This window comes from Rhipicephalus sanguineus, chromosome 5 (assembly GCF_013339695.2).
Source record: "Rhipicephalus sanguineus isolate Rsan-2018 chromosome 5, BIME_Rsan_1.4, whole genome shotgun sequence".
Taxonomy (NCBI): Eukaryota; Metazoa; Arthropoda; class Arachnida; order Ixodida; family Ixodidae; genus Rhipicephalus; species Rhipicephalus sanguineus.
The window spans coordinates 118,030,327-118,057,030 of NC_051180.1; the positions used below are offsets into that span (position 1 = coordinate 118,030,327).

At 44.9% G+C, this 26,704-nt stretch overlaps 1 protein-coding gene across 1 annotated transcript; it reads right to left on the reverse strand.

The window, feature by feature from the left end:
• Window positions 1–1,271: 1,271 nt before the first annotated feature.
• LOC119394933 (chorion peroxidase-like) lies at window positions 1,272–26,704 on the reverse strand. Its single transcript, XM_037662231.2, has 11 exons — window positions 26,536–26,704; window positions 24,351–24,545; window positions 22,083–22,217; window positions 21,241–21,342; window positions 18,917–19,027; window positions 17,042–17,177; window positions 15,930–16,139; window positions 13,509–13,733; window positions 8,980–9,149; window positions 8,029–8,134; window positions 1,272–1,365 (listed from the first exon to the last, which is right to left on the reverse strand). Exons 1-11 carry the CDS (start codon window positions 26,702–26,704, stop codon window positions 1,272–1,274), a joined length of 1,653 nt encoding a protein of 550 aa, XP_037518159.1.

Here is a 26,704-nt window from a genome sequence, read left to right on the forward strand (position 1 = left end):
CGCTCCTTTGGCAAAAGCAGCCGCTGCAGTGAGCGAAGTGACCTTTGTTCTCTCTGTAACTTCAACGCAAGCTTGCGGTGAGAGCACAAGACGTACAAATCACCCCCAATCATGAGATAAGCGCGCGCGCACGAGCGACCAGTCCCTGTAGAGGCGCGCTTCTCGCAACGCGTGGGGCGACAACCTTTAAAGCGCGCCCTTCGAGCCATTCGGGCCATTTCGCTAGTGATAACAAAAGCACGGTGAAGTGCCACCGATCTCTGAGAACGGCTAACGCTAAATGGTGTATATAAATAGCTCGCCGTTAGCATGCTGAAGAACGTGCTGTCTGTGGCCGAGTCGGTTCGCACCGCGCGCTGCGGAGCGAGGGTGTGTAGGTTCGACTCCCGTCGACGGAACTTTTTCTTCGAGTTTTTGTCTTTGCCATCTGTTAGTCTATATTTTACAACGTGACGGAAATACGTCAGTGGAGCCGTGGTGGGCCACGGCATAAAACATTTTCGTGTTAAACTGAACACTCACGCCTTACACAAACACGCAATAACACACAAACACGCACACGTTCTTGATGGCAGGATCAATATTTGTAGATCAAACCAATAAACTTGAGATATGTACAAATTAGGTCAGACCACGGCCCATACATGTATTGTTCATTCTCAACTTTACTCGTTATTCGACATTATCACCTTGGCTAGTTCGACAGTATGACTATTTTAAAATGAAATAAAATGCAAACTGAAAGAAGAGACCAAACAAAGTGTTGTAAAGTGTTGGTTTATTCCCCTAACGTTGTACTTCAAACTTCGCAATGCGAGTTGGTTCCGGCACACCCTTCGAAGTCCCGCGGCGGCGGCTGCATTTTCGATGGAGGCGAAAATGTTTGAGGCCCGTGTACTTAGATTTAGGTGCACGTTAAAGAACCCCAGGTGGTCGAAATTTCCGGAGCCCTCCACTACGGCGTCTCTCATAATCATATCGTGGTTTTGGGACGTTAAACCCCAGATATTATTATTACCCTTCGAAGTCGGCGTCTCTATTAAAATATGACGTTCGTCACCAGGTAGTATATCCTGGCGTTAAAGGGTGGTGTCTTGACTCGCTATACGGCCTCACGGATTCAAAAGAACAGCTTGCATCACTTCAAATTCACTGTGATGTCCGCGTTCAGTTCCGCTCAATTTGTTTCGTATTCCAGTGCACTCTACCTGTGTTGACCACTCATAACGTATATGCTATGACCAGTAAACTGTATAATCACTGTAGGACCGCTACACTTTATCTCTCCTGTCGTAGTAGTCGTTGCCGGTAGCCCAGTGCTCCAAATTGATGTCTGGTAAGTCATTGCAGTTGACGATAGGTTCCCTGCGTGACGAGAAGAGAGCGCTCAGAAAACGGTAACGAAACTATCAATTGTGTCCTTCCTGCACGCGCACGACAACAGCATATTTGTCGAAGCCAATTTTTCAAGAACACGATTATTTTAAATGTTGGTCGTTGATTCACGCTCAACAGCACCACATTCACTCATAAACCGTGGTGGCACTCAACTAATGAATGAGACAGGACTCACGAACACCTCGGTCGTGGTGTGTGCTAAAACCCGATTTTAATATGACTGCAATAGACCTTTTTGAAGCAATCCCCAAGCACCCCGCGGGCGCGCGGAGCACTATGGGAAAAGTGCGCACGCCGAGCGAGCCGGCTGTTCTGTCGACCGCTTCTCGTTGGTGCCGTGAGAGTGGTAGGAGCACGAAACGAAAAGAACACGTCGCCGCTTCTTAATTATTCTTACATCGTAAATACTGCACACATGCGAAGGCATTTGCATGTATCTCTACGCATGAAATGTTAAACGATTAATGCAGTGCAGTGTATGTATTACCGAGCGAATATGTATCGTGTGTAGCAGTTAAGCAGCTGCTCACTATCGCGTGCCGATACCGTGAAGACGTACTACAACATCACACCATCTCCTGCTAAAGGGGACCATGAGGCGATGCGAAGAAGTGTTTGGGCATGTAGAGCCCGCGTTTCAGAGGGGGGGGGGGGGGGGGGGGGGGGGAGGGGGAAAGGGGAGAGGGGGGGGGAGAAGGGAAGTGGAAACGGAGAGGGATTTTTGGTGCCAGCATGCCCTAGGGCATGCTGGCACCAAAATAATAAAAGCAATGACGCTTTGGAAGCGCTCAGCTGGTCCAACAGAAGCACGCGGGAACACTAGACCAATGGAAATCTTAGAAACGCCGTTTTAACTATAAACACACAAGAAGCTCATGACAGAATTACGAAGTAATATGTTACACCTTGTCACATTCACTTGATTTGCGCAATGCTGGCACGGCGCGGGCGGAAAGCTAAAGCGTGAGGCCCGCGCGCTCGCCTACACACTTCTCCCATGAGCGCTTGCGCGCCCGTTGGTGGCGCTCGCGTGCTTGAAAAAGGTCTATTCTAAGTCAGTGGAAGAGGGGCCAAGAAGTGGACACGTTTATATAGGAAAAAGTTCAAGTAATTTTTCGCGCGTGAATTGTGGTTATTGAATCATATCCCGAAAGCTGCCACTGTCTGACATGCTGTTTATTACACTTAGTACAATCAAACAAGTAGATCGTATTGGCAGTGTCACAAGTGAACACTTCCTTAATTTGAACAGAAAATTTGGACGCCGTGCTCATTGATTTCTGTGTAGCTCTCATGTAAAGGTAGATCTGCCCACGTGGTTTATTGCCCGGCTTGCAGCCAGCTCCATGGATCGGGTTTAAAGTCGACACTGTTAAGATGTCACAGAAAACTTCTATTTCTTCGATACGCAACGCGAGGTTGTCCTACGAGCACGCGATCCTTTAGTGAGAATGTTATGGGGTTTCCTAAGAGTAGCTTATACATTTGGCACCGACGCAGAGTAACGATTAGATTATCCTGACGTTCCCAAACAGACGACTGGTTATTAAGAACCCTGGTGCGACCGAGCATGTCAGCTCGAGCGAGAGCATCAGCAATTATTTTCTCCGGGTATTTCTGTCTGAGGAGGACGTTTATCGTTTGTGCACAACTAGTATAGATACTTTTGTTTGAACATACGCGCTTAAATAGATACGCTTGACTGCAAAATACCGGATTTTTTTACACACATGACTGCTCTGAAAATGTCAGTACTCATGGGTTCCCAATCGCTTCTTGTAAAGCTTGGAAAGTTGAAACCAGTGTGTTTTTGGACAACGAGACAGTCACGTCCGGAATGTGTATGCTGTGGTACGAGTAGTCGTGAGAAAATGAAATAGTTGAGTGAGCAGAACTGAAGTCCGATATGAATTGTAAAAGATACTTTTGCCCGTAATTGCCAAATCATGAAGATATCGTCAGTGTAACGCTTGCAGCAGAGTGGCCTTAAGTTGCGGGAGGCGACGAGTTCTTCTTCTAGTGCCGTAGTTGGCTAATTGGCTAGTGGGCTGATTGGCTAACTGGCATAACTGGCTTCATTGCTCGTTTCCATTAACGTTCCGCTTACTCGCAGATAATGGGCCCCATTCAACTCAAAATTGTTAAATTCCAGAATCAACGTACGAAGTGTCCGAAGCGTGCAACATTCAACAACTTCATCAACTTGAGACCTTTAACTGCTGATAACTTGTCACTAATTACGCCCCCGTGAGTCCAATTAGCGTACAATGAATTGACAACGAGAGTTACAAGTAAACAAGCAGGTATCTCTCGTTCCATAATGTCAGAAAGAAAATTATTAGTATTCCTTGATTGCCGGGCAAATATTTTAACCTTTTGAAAGAACAGTAATGTGGGCTTCTTTTTCAAAAGGTTTAAATTCCTGCAGGGCCATCGCTTGCTTTCAATATATTTTAAATGGTAAAAGGCAATAGCAGCATTTGTAAAATTAAGGGCTGCTATTGTGTTTGGGGCTTTTGAACGCACCAACACAATAGATCATAAAGACAGTAGCAGCACTTGAAATGAATAGAAAAATAGAGGCAAAAATTGCAAAACCTGTAATTCCGCTTAGTCCCGTGGCTGCTAGGTGTTATCTCCTACCAAAGATTCATAACAAGGAAAAACATTACCTACCTATTGTTTCTGGGGTGGAAACCATCGGTAAGGCACCTCACACTACGTTGATAGCCTAATTCACCACATTCCACCTACCTTTTTGTCTATTACAAAGGATACCCACCATTTTCTTTCCGATATTATGGACCTAGAGATACCTGCTGACTGATCGTTTACTTTTACTCCCAATGTCAGTTTATTGTACACTGATGTCCTTCACGGTTACGCAGTTAGAGCCCCGTTATCAGCATTTGAAGAGTCGCAAGTTGCAAAAACTTCACAATTTTTGCCCACAAAACACAGAGACAAAGAAGAGCAACACAAGGACGAGCACTTTACAATTCTTATGCGCAGAAATTGCGCTGGGTGTGTATTCTTCCATGTGGTCCCTGTCTTTTTTATACCCAAGTAATGAACTACCAACTTGCCCAGAATGCTGATCTCACGATATTTACGCGACATCTTAGCCAAGACACCTTTAAACCCGAGTCCTGGAGCTGGCTGTAGGCCGAGCTGTAAACCACGTTTGCTACTCTGTATTTACACGAGAACTGCACACAAAGCAATGAGCACCGCGTTGAACGTTTCTGTTCAAATCAGGGAAACGTTCACCTGTGACACCGCCGATGTGATCTACGTGCCCGATTGTACTAAATGTAATCAACAGCATGTGAGTCAGACAGAGACAGCTTTCCGGATATGATTGAATAAACGCAGGTCACACGCGGAAAATTAATTGAACCTTCCCCTATCTAAGCGTGTCGACCTCCCTGGTCAATACCTTAATGGCTTAGAAAGAGTCATATTAAAATCGGGTTTTCGGACACACCCCGAACGAGAAGTTCATCAGTCCTATCTCATTTATAAGGTCAATGCTACCACGTCGGGTGTTAATGAAAACACTGGCAAGCTTTAGTGATTCCTTGCTGATTAGAACAATGTGGCTATGAGGAAGTCCCTTTAAATTTTGTTAATCTCAATTATTTCTCATTCCAAGGTATTCTGTTTAATACGCAGAGAGCAAGTGTACAGCGCTGCCTTGTGGGTGAAGACTGCACTAAACTCGTAGCTGTCGCTGATTCAGGTTGGTCAAACAACATGGACGGCCGAAACCGAATAGGAAACTTCTACTTCGTTCCACAAGCTGACTAAATGGCCTGGTCTGTCCTAATTACTGCGGGTGAAGACACAGCCGGCGCACCTATAGAGTGGTGTTAACTGTGAAAGCGCCAGGAAAAATAACTCGATAACCAAAGCGCTGCCTTCTTTCGGTACGCCGGAAAATCCTACAAAATTCAAGTTCACAGCGCCACCTTCGGCCAGATAGCGCACTCAGTCGACGCTGCCGCATCGAGGCGCGAGCTTCAAGCAGTCTCGTGCCGACCCGATGACCGGAAACATGAAAAAGCGCAGGTGAGAATGATTTCGCTTTTAATCGCATTCGTATCTTTATCGCCCCGTTGCGCGCCGCAAAAGGCGCCTGCACTCCTTTCACAAAGCCGCTGTCTTTGTCACCCAGTCTTGTTAGGTACCGGAAACATCTTGAGAACGGAAGCAGTGTCTGTAGCCGTGCCCTAGTGGCCCGCCCCGGCTACGGGAGGTGTGTACTTGTTCTTGGGCGACATGTTTAGCGGGTGGTAACTGGTTCGAAACCCACTGCCACTACTCAGTGGTTTAGCGAGCATGAGTACTGGTGACCCCCGGCCCGAAGCCTTGTTCTGAAAAGGGTGTTTTAACGAATAAGAGGCTCGGTGTGTCGTCTTCTTGTTCCCGTGTTTGTGCGCTTAACGGTTTCATAATGTCGGTGTTTTAACGCCTCCACGTTTTGCGTGAACTCTCAGCGTGCTATTGGTTCGACCATTCATCCCGAAAGGGTCCTTCTACACACAATGCAGCGTTCATATTTCTATTTATCCAGAATATGCCTAACCTGCTCGCCTGACTGTACCTGATGGAGTGTAACGCCTATTTCCCTCTTGGCATCGCATGTTCCTCGCAAGAGACCCGGAATAATTGTGCCACCATCAACAAATACTATTATCGACGTATACTTCGGAAGTATTGCAAAAGGGCAATCGGGCTTTTCAGACATGTCCGCTTGGCTGCGCATGATCGTGGGCGCGACTATACAGACACCGTGCAACAAGATAGCAAGCCGGTTGCGGGCTCTTAGCAGACCACGCTCTACGCAGACTGCTTCTTATCATATGTGATGATTTTTTTTATTTAAGCCAAATGGGGGGGGGGGGGGGGCAGAAACCGAAACTGGGCTAAATTTCACGCTAGCGTAAAGCGCGCATAAGTACCTTTCGCTTCTAAAACAATTGGAATCAAAATTGGGCAATTTCCTATTGTAACGTGAACTCAAAAAGGCAGTTTGTAATAAAGAATGAGCCAAATCCTGCATCTGTTTCAATTGAAGTGAGCCACATTCATTAAACCAGCGCTGTGTCAGCAGTCGTGACCCAAATAACCAACATGGTCTCATCCAATCTGTTTCATTTGTGTCCTAGTTGCTTTGCTATCATGTTCAAGTTCCACTATTAATTCTTCTAGGGCGAGTTGGTACGTACTGAAGGACATGATGTTGTAGGGCAAAAGTCGAATATAAAGAGTAAGAGACCCACTTTACTACTTCTTTTTGCCTTTTAGTGTTCCTTTAGTATCATGTTCTTTCGCTCCAAGACGGTATATTTGAAATAAAAGATAGCTGTAATGGGGATATCGGGCACCGTTCTGTTTCTTGAAAAAGAAGTGATCCCAAGCGGCACGCCATAAAACGAGCACAGTAGAAGAAGACCTGAAGCATTTTTCAAGGCCTTCGATAGATGCCAAGAACAAGAAAACGCTGCCGACAGCCCAGAATAGTGTGCGTTTTGCCAGGGAGGACCGCTCGCTCTTCAAGCCTAGTCATCGCCGTTACGCTCATGCAACAAAGGACGGCACCGACGGAAGCACGAGGATTATGTTAATTTTATCGCAAAATATTACTATACCATACATTCGAATCATTTTAGACTTCTTTTACGAGCCAATTCAATCCCAAATGAAGTGTTCCAATCTACGAGCCAAATACAAATTTTACTCCTGAATACCGACGATAGTGGGCTATATAGATTTTAGACGCAATATAGATTTGAGTTATTTAGGGGACAGGAACACAGTGGCAAGAATTGCCAGAGCAAGCCCGACCATGTTGGCAGTAGCAAAAAAAAGGGCCTTTTTCTCCGTTTCACTTGAAGTGCACTTGCTCTTAAAAAAAAAACGCCACATATAAAGCTAGTTTTGACAGCTACCAGGCAGAAATAGACAAAGCAAGACAATAACTCCACTTTATGAGAATGGTGTACTGTGCTCGGCGATTCAAACGTGATACTCGGAGTGCGTGGCTGCTTGCGGTGAGGGTGACGGTGAAGGTGATAGCGTTCGTGACACATGGTGACTGCATCCAGTAGACAGTCGTGTAGTATGTTGTTCTTGGTGGCGCCGGCAGAGCGTCGCAGTCCTTCGTAGCGCACACTCGTCGGCACCACCCGCTAGGTGCGGCACATGAGCGCAATGTTTTAAAGTCATGGCAAGCAGCGCTCTGCCGGCGCCACTGAGAACCACAGACTGAACGACTGTTCACCGGATGCAGGCACCATGTGTCACGAACGCTCTCGCCCTCACCGGATGCCCTCACCACTAGCTGTCACACGCTACGAGTATCGCGTTTCAATTGCCGAGCATTGTACCTTGATTACACTGTACCTTGATAGTGGGACACATAAATGCCCTTTCTTGTATGTAGCACACGCTTTTCTGCTTTGAAGATTCTCTTTTTGCGAACGGCACGTGAACGCGAGATCACTGTTCATATGCATATTGACTTTACACACAAATCAATTTGCCCTCTGACCATACCCACGGAAAGGTCAACTTGTCATTTACCTTACAAGGACATGTAGGTACCAGATGCCACGCATTACTCACCCTGAATTGGGCGTTCGGAAGACATTTCGCTGGACTCTGATGCCAACTCTAGTGTTTTCGCAGATAATCTTTGCGAGAGTTGTCTCCCTTATCGTCCGCAGTTGTTCTGCGGAAAAAGTGAGGACACAAAGAAGTAAACAACTGGTGGCTGATTTCGTGCCGCCGTTTGGTTGCTCAAACGATTGATCGTCATTTAAGACTTCGTTGAAAAGAAGCTTCAAAAGTGTCGCTATGTACAGGTGAAACGTACTATCGGCCGGCAGAACACATAACGTTAGTGATGCTAACCAGTCGGCTTCGCTGCTAAATGTAGTGTTTATTTCTTCTTGTTCACCAGGCAGAATTTTTGTCTATTTCTTTATATTCCTTTGCTACAGTATGCAGCTGGTGCCTCTTTCAGTACACCTAGTCGTAGTTATTTACTGTTGTTGTTCGAGAGAGTGCGAGCGCAAATATTTTAAGGCCTAGGAGTCAGCAGGATAACGAAAATTGTCCCAGTTAATGTTATATGATGTGTCGCTTTAGCTAACGTTATCTGTATGAAAATTCATTCATCGAGCAAAAAGAACTCGAGCAGTTTTAGTAGTTGACAGTTCAACTTGGGAGTTCATCAAAACGGCATTTGCCGGAGCTGGTTGGTTCATAGCTAACACTGGTTTGAGCAGCGAAACTTAAAACGAGGGAGAAAAAAGGAAGACAGACAGCGACGTCGCTGTACCTTTGTCCCTCGTTTTAAGTTCCGCTGCTCAAACTAGTGTTGGGAGTTCGTTTTTTTTTTTTTTTTTTACCTCGACTACGTCAGAGCGTACGCTTTGCAGGCGGTTTATTTGCAAAAGTGACAATATACTCCATTGTGAGACACATGGAAGCCACGTGACTGCAATAACGCGCGATTGCGCGGACCTTGATGAGGAAACTTGAAGTGGGGTAAGACGAGCGATGCGTGCTTACCTGGCGTGAACGATCCGGCCTGTCCACCGTGCTCGTAGTAGAAGCGGTCACCCCATTTCAGCATGGCGAACATGTCAGCCACCACGCAAAGGAATGTGGATCCTATCGACGCTCCCCGAACTGGGTGCTCATTCAGGCCGGCCGAGAACAAGTCGATGTCCCGCACATCCCTGCGTCATTGTTTCCGTACGCCTTTACCACAAATGGTAGCTCTAGCCAGTAAATTCCAAGTACATGGCAATCAGTCGACAACGGTAGACCTATGTTAAATGTGCATGTAACGTGGCTGTAAAGAGACCGTGAAGCTCTTGTTGAATACTCGCGTGAAGTATATGTGTACATCATATTTGTATATAGCAAGTGAGATGTGCTATATAAGTTATAGTGTATGAACGAAAGAAGGTGAATTTTTGTGAGGGGCTCGTTTCCTTGTTAGACGCAACTAAATGATCTCCAACTACAATAAGGCCAAGGAAAACATATTCGGACATTAATTGTTGCCCTTAACTGCAGTGTACAAACTATGACGACATAATTTCAACTTACGTCATTATTTCTACGCTACAGAGTAATAGAACAATTATTGTCCCCGATGTTTTCCTTGGCGTAATTACCTGTTGGCGATCATTTCATCGTACGTATACATAAAAGATAAGTTGCGGAGCGATCGTCATCGTAATCAATCTATTTTTATGTCACTGCAAGATGAAATCCTCTCCCAATAATCCCCAATTTACCTTGTCTTGCGCGAGGCGATTCCATTTTATGCCTGAAAGTTTTCTAATTCCCTTGGCATTCATTCCACCGCTGTAACTGTACACCAGTTATCGGTCCTACGCGCTGGAATAGCCCATCCAGCTACACTTTTTTCCACGAGTGTCAACTAAAATATTGCCCAACCCTTTTTTGCATGCACGCTGTTGTCATCCTGACTTTTAAAGGGAAACTGACACGAAAATTTTCAGTTGTTTTTTTTTTGCGTCATATAAAAGGCCAAGCCTGCAAGAGCCTAGAAAATGTACTGCTAAGCGCGAGTGCACCCTAAAAAAGTTATTACAGTGTGCTTTTAAAAGTTAGTTTCGGTCCCTACTATACCCTGACGTCACAACACGGTATGAGCTTCTCGTCACGGGCTCGCGTAAGATGCCGTGACGTTTCCACGGCTGCTCCGCACCTTGGCTCCGTTGGTGGCGCACTAGCGAGCATTTTGAAGGTTTCGGTGGCGCACAAGCGGCCCTTTTGGAAGTTTTGGCACCTGATGTAACCACAACTAGCCAAACTACTGCGTTAAGTCACCGGAATCAGTACTGTAGCCTGGCGTCAAGCTAGTGTCGATGTCGGTAGGTGAGCCATGGGAAAATTGACTTTAATATCAAAATAAAATATCAGCGTTTGTTAGCTTCACACTAGCTCAGAGCGGTCTCTGTATACAGGAGATTCGTATGACAAAGCGAACTCACCTTCGAAAAATGGTGTCAGTATACCCCTTTAACGTCAAGTTCTCTCGTTCTGTTTTGTTTTATTTTTGTTCTTGTTGTTGTTTTTTGTTTTCTGCCCTAGTTTTTGCTTCGTATGTGATTTCTTAAAGTACATTAATTGTGCACTTTGACGTTTAAGTAATTGCAATTAATAACTTATTAAGGCTTGCAGTCACCGCTACCACCGAATTTTATTTTTTCTATAAATTTCACTCTCATGAACAGGATCCTCTATGGCTAATTCACCTTGATAGACGTGCTCTTCTGCAGAGTCTAGAGACTGACTGCCAATCATTAATACTGATTTGTAATTACGTCTTGTAAATGATAATCTTGCGAAACTTTTTTTAATTGTGGATGCGGAAGCGAGTCCAGCCAGGCTGCGTTGATTGTTTTGTCTTCTTCAAAGCTACAAACTTTTTCCTTTGTTGTTCGCTCCATCGTTTGTCAGAACACTCAAACTAACTTGATCAGATTTCTGCCTTAACTACAGTGAAACCTCGGTGATACGAATCTCACGGGACCGCCGAAAATATTCGTATCATCTGAAATTCGTATCACCGGAAAGAAAATTAGCATGCGACAAAAGGAAGCTGGCGTACATTTTCATTTATTGTTTTTCAGGGCCGCAGCAACGTCAGGAAAAACCCTGAATGATTGTCAGTTAAGTTGTTAGATGTCGGCAATCATACCAGCACTCGTAAATATACGGCCCGTACGCCCGTATTTAATTAATGAACCAGGTGCATTGTGACCCGCGACGGAAGTAGCTTCTTCCAAATTTTAGTATGCTTCTTTTGCATGCCAGCGGAGCACTGCAGCGAAAGTAATAAAAGAAGCGCTTTGACGCGATGGATCAAGGCCACAAAATTACAGAACCACGGTCCTATGTTATGATTTTGTTATCGCGGAGGTGTTGCGGATGTTTTTTGCGAGATTTACGGCCGTGGCAGCACAAGTGCGACCTCAACGGTCGCGCACGTTGACGTTGTGAAGCCTGACTCCTTCGCCAAGACCATCCTCGCCTTATTTCGGTCCTCGTCCACCTTTCATAGGATGTCTGATGCACGAGGCAGGCACGTGTAAACACAGCACAACGACAGTAGCCCGCGTCGACGCGTTAGAAAAAAAAAGCATGGCGCTAATGTCCTCTGTAATCTAAACGCGAAGGCGCACGGAGGCACATAAGAGCCTCAAAGATTCGCGCACACAATCTCGGAGGTCGTGACGCGTCTCTGCAGGTTTATTCTGACCATAAGAAAAGTGTTTTTCTTACACCGTGATTCTGACGATTTGGCGGTGCGGCGCGCATGCCCACGCTTGCGTTTCCGCGCTTGCACGTGCTTGACGCGTCTTCCGCGACAGCGCGGACAGCACCTTTTCGTACCTGGGCGGTAGCGTACGTTCGTATCAAACGTCGCTGGGTGAAAATCGGTTCGCAACAACCGTACTCTTTACATTGCAGGCCAATGGGCCTTGGCCGAGACCAACGAAAAATTCGGATCACCCCGAAATTCGTATGATCTGTGATCGTATCACCGAGGTTTCACTGTATATGTTAAAGGAGTCTCGCTGTGTAAATCGGCCCGTCCTTTTGCGCAATACGAACCACCAAGCTCTGACTAATGTAAATAGCAGGATTAGCTCCCTTACAACCCTTGTTTCTGTTTCTTCTCGAGCCCCACAGAAAATTCGCAAGAGTGATCGACGTCATCCGGCACTGCACAGAATTATCTCTTCTCCCACATTCGCCGCTATCGTAAGTTCGAGGTGCCCGTTTCAGGCCTTCTAGTTCTACGTGGTGAATATTATCACCCCACCTCGCGCTCATCCAGCAGCAATAGTAAATTCCGCATCATGTGAATTTTATTACTTCTAACGACCACTGATTATCTTTCGTGTCTGCTGACTCAGTGACTCCTTGAAATCTATGAACATTAACATGATGTTTTGTCGCTGTGTCTGCAAACCGGGATCGAGAATCCGCGTCGAAGGGCATAAGTAGTATGTGGAAAACTGCGCGAAAAACGTAGACAACGGAAGAAACGGACGACACAAGCGCATTTATGCGCTTGTGTCGTCCGTTTCTTGCTTTGTCTACGTTTTTCGTGCAGTTTTCCACATAATGCATTACCAACTCGCCCAACAGTCTGTTGTTCTAAAGCATAAGTAGGATGTTGACGAAAAACAACGTTTCGGTTCGCGAATTGCAGTCTATATGTTTTAAACCAAACGCGCACATTTTCCGTCTCCACACCACTTTTTTTTCTTTCGATAAATAATTCCTGTCTTCGTCTTATTTATTTATTTATTTATTTATTTATTTATTTATTTATTTATTTATTTATGTTCAACATACCCCAAGGGTCCTCTTACAAGGGTATGACATAGGGGGCGCGGGTGCATTCGAAAAAGAAGCGGGAAAAAAGAAATACAACTGTGGAACATATATGAGAGAATGAATTATTACATCATTATAGCAGGAATATCATGTGTAACACAAATATAAAGCATTGACATTTTGTGATTGGAAAACATATACATAGTAGCAGTGATAGACGCAGAATTACATTAAACTCACACTGATGCAAAATGTATTGTTGCGTACATAACAAAACAGGTAGTGCTATCGGTCTAAATAAAACTTTTCACGTAAGAAAGCCTGAAAAGATGATAAATTAGTTTCAGTCGCTACGCATGACGCTAGGTTATTCCATTCAATGATTCTGCGTTGTATAAATGATTTCGCGCAAGGAGATGAGCGGCAGGTTATGCGTACTACTTTGTTATCATGCTCACGGCGCGAGAAGACAGCGGGGGGTGAAGAAAAGAAATCATTATGAAGCGTGCGATGATAGTACAGTTTATGAAACAAGGTTAGGCGAGTAAAGTGACGTCCACGTGATAGTGGTTCCAACTCGGCTCGTTGCTTTAATGCTGTGACACTCGTGAAGCAGGAGTAATCGCAATAGATGAAGCGAGCAGCACGGTTTTGTAATCTGCGTCTGTTCCAACTAAGTTCCCACTGAGACCCCAGCCAAGTGAACTTACTCGTAGATCTCCGAGTACAGGCGGGCGATGTTGCTCGGCATCAGCTTGTGACGAACAAGATCCTCGAAGCTCTCCACGGTGACATTCCGACATAAGCGGACGTAGTCCACATACGGCCGGATTCCGTGGTCCCGACCCCTCTGAATATCGATAGCAAAGAGGTCGTGGCCGAAGGTCTTGCCTGGCTCACGGAACAAATAGTTCGTGACCGCCTTATTGCCGAACCTGCGAGTTGCCTTAGCTATACATATTGTCACTTTCTGATGACGGCAAAGAAAACAGCAGGGAACGCTTTATTAAAAGAACTATAATGGGTGTTTTAAGAAATGTGTCCAAAATCCTAAAAAATAAGGCAAATGTAATGTTTGCTCACCGCCTTCACAATTGCTTTTTCTGTAGCGGCAGGTACCTTAAGATGGTTAAAGACATCATTTGGGACAGTAATTAAGAAAGCTATGTTAATCAACTTGTTTAATTAGTGAAGTTAGGCATTTATGCTAGTGGGGCAAAGTGAAGCTCTTCATGCGAACAACCCATCGCAGCTTTCAGAAAGAGAAAAAGCGGCCTCTAGTAATTATAGTGGCTAAATGAAATTCAACCAAATCGAACGGCAAAACCGAAACCGAAGCACCGATGAGCGCAACAAGCAGACGAAGTAATATGACGTCATTGCTCAAGAAAAGGATTACAGAAGTGGGGTTCTTCCCCGTTAATTACCGTACGTGCGCCGTGCGTGCTACAATTGCAAGCACACCCCGCACACCCACACAACGAAGTCGGTTGATGGTTAATATAACGGCGCTCAATCATTCTGGGTGTCTTAGAATAATATGGCAGTTACGCTCTTCCGCGTTTCGGTTTCGACTTCGCCGCTGAATTTGGGGAATTTCATTACTTCGTATTTATCACTTGACGCTGCTTTTATTGCGATAGCAATTATATGAACAGTCTCGACGGGTTTTTGCCATCGCCGTCATGTCCCTCCCGTATGAAGTCCAAATTGATAAGATCTCCCCGCGCATCGTATGTTCTACCGCGGGTAAAAGCGCGCGAGCGGGGGCGACGAACGCGGCCGAAGCAGAGATCAAACGAGCCGGCCCATTTACGTCGCTCGGAGGGTGCATGCGATATCACCCCGCTCGGGATACCTGCCGTCGAAGCAGACAGGAAACTCCCCGCCCGTCTTTAACGAGCATAAAAAGACGCATGCACCCGCCGTCGCTCGGATGGTGCATTCGCTTGGAGGGAGGGGGGGTTTCGCGCGAGCAACTTTGAACTTTGAATCTGAGGGCGCGGTCGTGATCGCTGGCGCGCGCGCTATCTCGACAGCCATCACAGCGGGCGGCTTGTATATCCTTCTATGTGCTGCGCTCTCAACGCGAAGTGACTATGCGGAGAGCATCTCTCCCTGTAGCGGCCGTCTCTTACACCAGCGTTTTGTAGTTACGCGAGATCGGATACAAAACAGTTAGCTGCCAGCCTCACTTCGTATAACACTACAAATTGTTGCTATCGCATTCAATGCTTCGCCCTTGCGGTGAAACTGTGACTTTTTTTTTGAAATCTCAAAGCTGCAATGGGTTCTTCGCATGAAGGACTTCAAATTCTCCCATTTGACATAACCACCTGACTCCACTAATTAAAAATTTAATTAATTTAACTTTCTTAATTATTGTCCCAAATGATGTATCTAGCCATCTAAGGATGCCCGCGGCTACAGAAGAAGTAACTGTGAAGGCATCGAACAAATATCGCATTTCCCTAATTTTTGGACGCATTCCTTGAAACGTCCTGTATGTTGGGTGAACTTGTTCCTGCAGCAGCATCAAGTCAAACAAGACGCAATGGTAGCGGCAACACGTGCGCAACATTAGCGCACGTGTTGCTTCCCTCCCTAGTCGTCCTTGTGTTGCTTTGCGCGAAAAAAAATTTGCATTGCGTTACTCCCCTCTTCCCCCCGCCTCGCCCGGACTTTTAATAAAGTTTGTTCATTCATTCATTCATTCATTCATTCATTCATTCATTCATTCATTCATTCATTGCACATTAGCTACGAGACCTCATCGCTGCCCATGCAAAAGGAAAACGCCACTACCTGTCAGTCGCTAACCATGGCTGCCCCATGAGTCCACGCAGAGTGCAGTCTTCCTTCTTGTAGAAGTCGAACGGTTGGAAATAAACATCCTTTAGCGGGATGGCGCCCCACTGTGTTCCGTTCGGGCGAAGCCTGCGCTTCAAATATGAGAAAATTGATTACTTTTGAAGAAACATCTGTCCTTGGAGTGAGCTTATCTAAACACTATGGTCGGGGTCTACGGTGAAACTTCGCTTCCCCGATAATCATTCGTGCGATTAGCATAACATTAGGAATAACAAAGACAACGTTAAAACAAGTGCGTATATCAGTGCAGGCGTGCTCACAGGGTGAAACGGCCTTGTACGTTCGAGTGACCGAATCGAAAGGCAGCCGAGGAGAATTCGTTCACAATGGTTGGATCCACACGTGAATCGTATTTCGTGTATCCCGCTCTAAGTGGCCTAAGGTTGTAACGGGTCATGGCGGTGGGACCCAGCATGACCGGCAGCCACTCGTTGTAGACAATGTGTTGAAACCGGGATTCGACGATCCTCCTGAAAAGAAGATGCAGAAAGAAGTGCGTAAGGTTACATCTAACATTCGCGAAAAAGGTGTGGCATAATCTGTTCCCGAGTATAAGGAACACATCGTAAGCTAGAGGAAATTTCGCGTGCTCGAGATAAGGCGTCCTAAAGGCTACTCAACGCAGAATATGATGTGCTGCGTTCGAATGTTGGCCCGTGCAAACGACTGCAAGAGTTCAGCCTGAGTTTGCGCATACGGATTGCTCTTCAGCTAGTATAGCCTGGAGAAGTGTGAGGTCGGTTTTACGGGTATTGTCGTCTTTTGTGCAACACTTTCCTTCGTATAACAAAAAATGGGTAGCCACAACTAATGAAACGAACAGACAATTAAGCCTCGAATAGCCTGCAGAGGACTCGGCATTTGGGAAAGTTGGTATCGACTTAACTTCTTGGTAGGGTAGCGCAAAAATGAACGAGAAACACGAGCAAGAAAAAAACACAGGACGGCGCTTACTCGCAACTAAGTTTAATGAGTTTAGGCTGTCAACGGGCCTTTGGTTCGCCAATAACTACTTGGAAGAATCATCGTAAGGCGCATCACTAATGCTCCGAAAGAAACGCAACGCGTCTCTTCGACAATCTTGCGTCAGGTTTTCCTGTATCCCGACATGACCAAGACATGCCGCGGCTTCAACTGGAGGCGCATGCCTTAATACTGGTGGGACACTTTCCAATCTATCTACTCACATACCATATGTTTACTCTGATCCCCTAAAGTAAGGCGATGCTTGTACGCCAACGCACATTTTATGTACCTCAGCGACATCCTGCAGAAGACTTTATCCAACTTTATCGCGTCACTTCCTTTCCATTATACAGCATTTTCATTCCTTTATTTGCTTCCTTTTAAGGGTGCACGAGGGCGCACTTACTTCGTCACTTGGAACACGCTCTCGTCATTCCAGTGAGGATTGATCTTAGCCAGTGTGTTAGCGATCCTGTTGTGATCCTTGAGAAATAAGGAATGTAGAGTCATGAGACCGGGATTTTGGTTGCCCCGGAAGTCTCCTGCAAATAAAGTTGCCCTGCTCTCAAGATAAATATTCTCATCAACTGCTTGAAAAGCAACAAACTAAACAAAGTGTGACAAGGGCGTGAATGAAGCGAACTTGTATTGAGAGACAGCATGCGTGATTTGGTTAGAAGTCCTTGCAAGAAGCAGCGTCACCTTCGAAATGATTCGTCGAGAATTATCGCGTGTGGTATCGAAGTGGAGTGAATGTGGTGTTCCTATAAAGAGAGCCGAGTTGAAATTGGTTAGTTTTAATTTAGCTTTTCTTTTTTTTTTTGCACGGAGGTTTATCACTTCGAAACCCTGGAAAAAATACTGACAAAATTCAGATTCTCATAAATCTTTTACTACAATGACGCGACTTCTTGCAACTCATTCTCGGGCATCTGCTCCGTTGTTACTTCCTGCGTGGCGTTGCATAACAAATGAAAGAGCGGTGCAAGCAAGCATCAAAACGTCACTACGTTCGGCTTCCACGCAACCACATCCTACGTCATGACACCATGGCATGTACACTTCGTGGGAAACGAAACCCGAATGGTTGTTAAAAAATTTGTTTTATTAAACTATTTAGAAAATGCCGAATGTTTCAGACAAAGTTATAGGGGTTTTTTTGAGTTCTAAAACCTTGTCTTCGCGAAAAAAACTGAAATTTTGATAAGAGCTCTGTCAGTGACCTGTGACCTGTGACCCATGCCAGATTTTTGGAACACAGCCTTTTTAATAACTCCGCGCTCACGAAGTGTAGTAATCATATACGACAGTCAAGCCAAGTACTTTGAAAGGCGCTATGGCATATTCATTTATGCGTCAGTGTACACTTCAGAGGGCCGCTGCGAACCGTTAAGTCGAGAATGTATCATTCAAGAAGTCCGATTGCGCAATTCCTTTTTTTTTTTCTTTCTTCCGATAACTGCATGCGCCGAGCGGGCAATATTCTAGCGGGTGTGGGCCACAAACAAGTCTAATATGGAATAGAACGAACACTACACAAGCGAAACGAAATTAAACGCTATAGTCAGCCAGAATTATCCACACTAGTCAGTCAACTAACGCACAATTTTAAATAGAATTGTTGTGCTGGGCATAATCCGATGACATGTTTCTGCATCGTGACTGCTTATCATCACACGGGACTAGCTTGACTATGATGGCAAATGATTTGCTTATACTCGGTAACCACATTGTCAAGGCAAATTGTTGTGCTCATGAATTGTTTGGGGAAAACAAAAAAAAACTTGAATACTCAGATGTGAAATTGCATCTAATCTTCATTCTTTTGTGGTTGCTTTGGTAACTGCTCGTTCCTTTAATTAGCGAACTTGTTGAAAGAGAACCTCAAAAACAACTGCCGAATATACATATATGACGAATCTCAAGGACAATGTATATGAGGAATTTTCAAAACAACGTCATACTAACCATACGGATTAGTTGAGCTAGATATGGCAAACCTATTAAATGCTCCTAATTTACTAATTATAAGTTAATGTAAATACTGTAACATGATAGTATGTTCTAAACTTTGAGGCTCGTTCGTTTTGTATAGGAACGTATTCATCTCCCAAGCTGTCTTTTAGTCAGTTTGGCGCTTCCTTAAACACGCGCAGGAGAAGCGAGAAACACAATGGCAGCATCTTATTTTGATTTAATATTGCTTAGCTGGCAAATGGTGGATCAAGAGTACACCTTTAAGTCACTAACATTCATTGATTCGATTTAGAGCGCCACGTACCAGTCCTGAAGCAGATCTTGCCTTCACTCGGACGACTGCATCGGTCGTTTTCGGGATCCAGACTCGGAGGCAATATGACCGAGCCGTTCACCTCTCGGTATTTCAGCAATCCTTGGAGAGGATGAATATAGAAAGATCATCAAATGATTTAGGCGACCACGGAGCAATTTTAACATGCTAAGGTCAGTATAGCGATCGCACGTAATAACATAATATTCCAAAGTGGACGCAATCATTCTTGTGTATCCTGTGGCGAAAGGTAAGCTTTGCCATCAACGCGGCGGTTGCGTTTCTGACACTTCCCCTGTAATTCAGATTCTCCGATAGTATGTCGTTGAATAATGGAATATTGCGCAATATTACGCAACATTACCAGGAAAGGTAAAGCAGTACTTCTTCACACGGAACTGCCAAGTTCGTCTCCTGATGCATAAAAGTTTTTATTTCATGGGGCAGAGCTTAACGGGAGCAGTATAGTAGTCTTATTATAGATTCCCCTATGCGAGTAGCCATTGTGTACAACTTAGTGAAACAATGTATAATTTAACAAAACTGAAAATTGGGCGGCTTAGTGTCAAAGAATTGCTGTCTATAAAGAAAAAGCGCTGGGAAAAATAGATAGAGAGAGAGAGGTTACTCGAAAGCTCCAATTGCAGCAGAATTTCTTTTAGAAAATTGTGGGCTTAAACACGAGAAAATGTATACAGTGTGTTCTTTTTAGAAAATACAGATTTTTTATAAAACTCCTATCACAGTAAGCCTCTTGCCGTTTTCGCACATGAACTCTATGTCGAAGCGGAAAAGCTTTGTTGCTGATAAAATGACACTGTTGCGACTAATTAACATAAACTCGTTAATTAACTTTCTAATTATTGACTTGAGGTCAGGTGTTTATATTAGAGAGTTGTAGTGTGTGCCAATTTATAGCACACCCATTTTTTTAGAAATCACGAAAGTTGCACGTATTTCGAGACCTATTAAAGACCTATTAAATACCCGCGGCTTGTATTTCATACTGGTAGTACAGGCCTAATTTTGTCAGCACAAGTGGCGTGGCATTTACACTCTTTGCACAAACGAGCGCTAAATGTCTAGTGGATAGCTCCAGAATGCGGAAGTCACGTCATGGTCACAGTATTAATGAGAACTGACAGACAAATAATGTCAAGGAAAGTATAGGGGATGTTATTTGTAGTAATTAGGATGTAAATTTGAACAAAGTAATTTGGACGAAAAGATAACTTGACGCCGGCAGGGACCGAACCTGCGACATTCGAAAAGTCATCTTTCCTTCAGTCAGGGTTACAGTGTAATTCGCTACTAACTGCGCGTGACCTGCGACCTACCCAGCGTGGTAATATATTATTATCTGTATTACTTAGTGGTTTTCATTGTTTCTTTACAGGAGGTGTTCTAACAAAATACTTTTAGTCGACTAACTTTTAAGTACTGTGTACGTGCGAACCTTATTCTTCGGTTGCAAATAGCGTCACAGATATCTTTGTCGCTTTACGTGATGTGGTGATCGATTGAGCTTGTAATGTATTCCCAGAGTTGCCGGTCTGTTAATTTTTGTTGTATTTGCTCATTATATCGAAGTTTAATTTCAGTTCGCTTTGAAAAAAATACTCGAACGTACGTCAGCTCACGGATCTTAGTTCCTATAGTCATGACGTGTGTCAGAGGACATATTTCTTTTGTATTTCATTAGTTTGCCGGCCTTGTTATCGTTCTTATCTGAGTCTGATAACTTTTAGTGCGCAAATAGTGATTATATGCTGTCTGCCTGGAAGTGCCGTCATTCAGTTCAAGGCTTTCGGTGTCCAGCGCATAAAATTCACGTATGGTGTTCTATTAGCGGTACGAACACTGAGTGGCACTTTTGTTTCTCGTCCCAGCATATCCAGTCGAGAACTTTCTTCCGGTTTTCCGAATATCCATAAAGTGTCTTCAAAGTTCTGGTTCAAGTTAGGAGTTCTCTTGGACACTAGCTATCGGAAATAACCTGACCTAATGGCCAGTTATGTCTCAGGATAATTAATGAAAATTAATTGATTCAGTTCATTGAACTATTGTAAGCAGTTGGGTTTGTTGCAGCACCTCACGGTGCAGATCTCAACCACACGGTTATTTCTACACGGCCTGTGTGAGCCGCTTCGACAGCGCGCAAAACACATTTCACTCAAAGAATACATACCTGGCCACACGAACACCGATGTGCGAGTATCGCTACCAGACACCTAAGTCAACAAATTATGGTCGTCCCCAGAATTTTTAATCGTCGTGAAAACGCAAATTTACTAAACCACTTCACCCAAACATACCTCGGACGAATGCACGGAGGCTGTTCGTGATGTCCTTGTTGGTGCCGTAGATATGCGAGGCGTCGATGAACGATGTCCTAGAGTTCATTTGTTCTCTCGGACCTGTTAGAAATAGAACGCGTCAGCAGTAGATAGAAGGCGTATCTCTGAAACCAAAAAAGCTACAAAATTTACGAGTTATGGAATGCACGCTGTTCCCGTTATTCTCTGGGAAAACCTCAAGCTCTATCATGAGTCCTTATGCTCAGTGAAACTTCTCCGAATGGACACTCGCGGATTTCCCCCACTCGACTGGTGGTCGTTGGTTGCATACTATATAGTGCATTCTTGTGCGTTTCACAGAAAGCAGAAATCCCACCGAAAGCATAAGGTTTTAAAGCGAAGAAAGAAAAGAGAAATGCAAAATAAGAACTCCAAATTATTCTGTTCTTTATTTTTTGCCTGTGTGGAAAGTGAATCCAAACATGTGAAAATGCTGCGAAATTTATTACGCCACGCTGACGTCATATTGAGTGGTAGTATTGCGCGAACTCTTAACAAGAATGCTTTCTCAACAGAAACGATGTTTTTCATTCTGTCAAGCGTTATATTTTTCCGGGATCGGCACGTTATTGCCAGAGGTTCAAGCGAAACAAAAGAAACTCGGAGCAAGCAAAAAACTCGAAGAAAAGAAAAAGTCTATCATGTTTCAGCAGCTATGTATAAAGATCTTTATGGCGTCGAAAAAAAAGGAGAGACCTTCCTAAAAATAATTTTCATGATAAAGTATTTGAATTTAAGGGCATTAACCTTAACGACCAACGAGGGTCAAAAATATGAATATACCCAAGAGGAGCACTCACCCATTTGACAGTGGCAGCAAGGCAGGGAGCGTGTGAACGGCAGAGACGTTATACCGAACTGGGAGTAAAATGGATCATCCTCAAACACCGGCATGGTCAAGCTCTCGGTGCCATTGTTGAAGCTATTCTGGACACCTTCATGGAACAGTTATAATCTGTGATGAGTTAATGTTAACATTCCTAACGCGGTCACAGGCGTCGCAAAACATCAAAACTTAGCTAAGCATAATTTAGGATTAAGCAGGCGGTGCACCACCAACTGGCAAGCAGCTGCTAAATAAAGTGTCATACTGTACTGGCCTGAACGGATAAACTAAACGCTACTGAGAGCGTAAGTTAAGAATATATCTCTTTATTGGGCTAACTCGTGCGACGAAAAACGAACAACGCTCAAAATAGAGCAACAGCGACTAGCACAGCCATCGATCGTCAAAAACGAGACTGACGGTTCAGGATGTTTGTTGGATATTTATGTCCCAGACCCACGATATGATTATGAAGGACGCCGTAGGCGGGCTCCGGAATTTCGACCACCTGGAGTTCTTTGACGTGCCCCTAAATCCAAGTGCACGGGCCTCGAGCAGAGTTTCTACTTGGGCTTGTTGGTACAACAACGTCGACGAAAATAGGAAAGGATCAACGGGAACACGAGAAGAAGCGAGGCGCCTGTGCTGTGTGTCGTCTTCTCGTGTTGCCGTTTATCCTGCGCTATTTTCGTCGACGATGGGCCCTCGAGCATTTCGCCTCCTTCTAAAATGCGGTCGCCGCGACCGGGATTCGATCCCGCGACCTTGGGGTCAGCAGTCGAGCACCGTAACAAGACGGGTCAGGATGATCCGCTGTTCAAATGTATGATTTCACTACGTACAGACCAAAGTAATCTCCAGCTGCTGACATACGTTTTATCGATGGTAGCGTGCATTCGAGAATTTAAAATTTTTTTGCTTATTTATGTATGAGAAATCCTGGGAGCCCCTGCCCTATCGGGAAAATGGGGACAAGCGAAGCTTAAAATGTGCGTTCCTCTTTCTTTCGCTTGATTAAATGGAAAGTGAACCCCAGGTGTGGGCGTTGTGCAGCGTTTTTTTTTTCCTTATATATGTGTGGTACTGTTTTGAGCTCAGGTCAGTGTCAGCCATTGAGTTGTATTCGATTTGGCTTGGGCTTTTGTTTGGCGTTGAGCGGAAATTGTTTAGGGTTTTGGTAAGCGTTTATCACGTTTGGGTTGGACAAGCTCTGCGCGCGCACCCCTGTTCTCTTTAGGGGAGGAGTTGGTTAGCTCGGCCTGACGGACAGCATGGGTCAGTTGGCGTTTCGCTTCCTGTTCAGCTTCGTGCAGCTCAGGATTAGGCTGGCGTGCGCCAGCGCGTTCGCGAGCCCGCTCTCGTAGCTCGTTTACTTTTTTTCATTTTGCAACATCACTGCCAACGCCAACACCATCAGTTGCACAGGTCAGTCAATACAAGCCTTCGCTTGAAAATCAGAAGCATTATGTGCAGATACAATTCCTGGCGTACAAAGAATACCTCCAAGGGCAAAGTCCAATACACAAAGGGTGATCAAGCAATGTTACCGCTGGTATAAGTTTTAGCAGACATTTCTACATGCACCCACATAAACATGAGTGTGAGATATTCTCATCAACAACAGAAGACGATGAGCAGGAGCAATAATATTAATTACAAACGGATCATTAAATTTACTCGCGGCGCACAAGTAAACATCCTGAATTTCAAACGTGAGACATGTACTGGTGTGCACAACCTAATGAAGTCTCCAGACAATGAAGCCAAGAATATCACAGCGTAATGCGAAGGTTCTCAGTGCGGTCCCGTCTAGCGGCTAGTTGTTTTCTTAATTAATTACTACACTACACCTAATTACAAATAATGCCCCGTATGCTGCTCTTGCCTTCCTTGTATGCCAGCTTTATTATATTGTGTCTAACTAAAAAGGAGCCCTAGATTCTTTCCCATTCTTTCTTTCTTACATGGACTCGTGTGTGCCGCCAACGCTGTTGAATCGGTCTCATGGCTGCACTTAATACAGGACTGACAAGAAACCCTATTTCTTGCGAAAGTCACATTGCCCAAGCTTTTCACATTGCCTGTAAGCCAAGCTCCTTAAATTGGATCGCACACCAAGCTTAGTTCCAGGAATGTTTTGGGCTCATAAAGGTATCATTATGCTACTGAGTATAATAGCCCGTGGAACACGAATATTGGCACCAACGCGTGTTTCTCTGGACGTTTAATAGGCGGTACCCACCTAAGAAAGTTTCCAGCGGCGGTAACGTTCCCGTGGGCACGAAGGCAATGTCATGATCCAGGAACTGTCCGAATGCCATTCCCAAGTGGCTGACGCTCCACGCTGGTACGTCCTTCTCCGGGTGCACCATGTACGAGACCAAACGGGCACTCGGCAAAGGTCGACCGCTTCTAGACGCCCGTGGCTCGTTGATACCTGTGACGACGAGACATCATTGCGTCAACTTGGTAGGTAGCCGGAACACCTGATTAACCGTCACCACGTGTGCGCACAAGCAAGTGGTTTATAAAAACACAGCATATCCACGGAGTGAATGATGATGAGTGGGCGAAGCTGCGGAGGTTCATCGGTAAACCGTGAATCTTCCGTGAATTCTGCCCAGTACATCATCACCGACGTGAGATAGGGCGCGTTTATACTAAAGGTTCGATGAGATATGACGACTTGCAGCTCACTTTAATTTTACATGTACGCTGTGAATTTTCATTGTTTAGAAAACCATTGCTTTAGAAAACATCTGGCGTCTTTCGTTAAGCAGCTGGCGTCTTTTCCTTTTGCTTTAGAAACATCTGGCGTTCTTCCGTTTTGCTTTTACAAAACATCTGGCGTCTTTCGTTGGTTTATTTCATCAATCAACGGCGTTTTGAACAAAATTTTTATTGTTTAATCACGCACAGGAGAAATCTCACCAGGCACTACCTTGGAGGTAAAGAATGGCTGCTAATGGGAATGAGAGACAGAAGAAGTCGGCTTTTAGCTACCGCTGCGAATTTTTTATTGTTCAACAACGCACAGGAAAAATCTCCCACCGGCACCACCTTGGAGGTCAAAGCGTAAGACTGGTTACGGACTACGACTACGACTACGAGGGACGAACGGGTGCCGCCTTAAGGAGCTTCGCCCCTAAAAGAACTGTTTTGGCGCACTGACTCATTAGTCATTATGGACATGGACAGCTGACAGCATCCCCGTTGGGGTTGTATTACTTCGTGCATGTTATGGCCGTTACAGTATGAGCACTTCAAGGGAATGTTTTCATTCGCTGTCGTCGTGGTGTTCTGTATGATCGTGTCGTGCACAATGTGTTGCGTGGTGCCTAGCGCGTAAGCTGTTCACGCACAGTGTCATCAAAGTAATTTTAGTAAAAAAGTACGAAGACCGCGAGTGAACCGAGAAAGGCTGAGCGCTTCACGCACATTCTGTTCCGACGCCAATGTAGTGATGGAGATCGCGTAATCTCATGTTTCCGAGGTGCTGTGGAGCAAGAGGCAGTGGGAAACGTCTTCTCCCCGCTGCTGATTTTTTTTTTTAGATCACGCCAGCGTTGTGACAGCGAACCGCAACACGCAGAGGGCACCATGTGCCAACATCCCTTCTGTATTGCCGTCGTCTCTTTATCTTTTTTGTGCTCTCCGCGTCTATATTTCTCTAATTGTTGGCATTTCCACCACAGGATCAACCTAAACGCCAGGAACTCAATAGAAGTCTTCATCGTAATGAAAACAAAAATGAATAAATAAAGGTACGGGCAGATGGACAGTTATGAAACAAGGTAGAGAGAGAGGAGCAAGTAAATAGAGGAAAGTTAGCCAGACGCACGTCCGGTTCGCTACCCTGCATAAGGGGAGGAATAAAGGAACGAAAGGCGTGATATTATAGAAGAGAGAGAGAGAGAAATAAAATCGCACGCGCACCCTCTTGCCTTACTTGAAACTTGAGTGAGTGGTAATGGTAACACGGTTCACTGCAAAATGCCATTGGACGATTTCCTCACTTCCTGTAACGTCGAAGATGCCATCTACGTGAAGCTGTGCCAAACAAATGTGCTGCGTCCACCAAGTGGTGCTAAACATTCACACACTCGACATCGGTTTAACTCCCAGGATCCCAGTTTCCGTGGACGCGACTATAACACGCACCGCTAAGCGTAGGAAAACTTGATAACCAAGGGTCTGGGTTCTGTAGTGTTGCAACGCACCAAGCATTACATGGTTTTCCTACAGTAGTTTTCGTTCCCTGTCTTCCTATCTTTCATTTATTTTCCTTCCTTTCGGAAGAGTATTAAAAAGTAGTGTGCCTCTTTTGATGACACTGGTCGGCCTGCTTTTTGATTTCCTTTCTCGTTTTGCAATGCATTTATAATTTCAAACACAGTAATAAAAATAAATAATATAAGTTCGCTCACCGTCTCTGTAAGATGCCGGCAACAGCCTACGTTCGCATGAGTAGGCCTGTCCCCATTGCGGATTGGCCAAGTTGTTGCAGCTGCCGTCGGGCTTCCTGTACGGCTGGAGCTGATCACAGAAGGTAGGCTCCTGCACCGGGCAAGAGCCGCACATGTGGCTTCGCTGCAT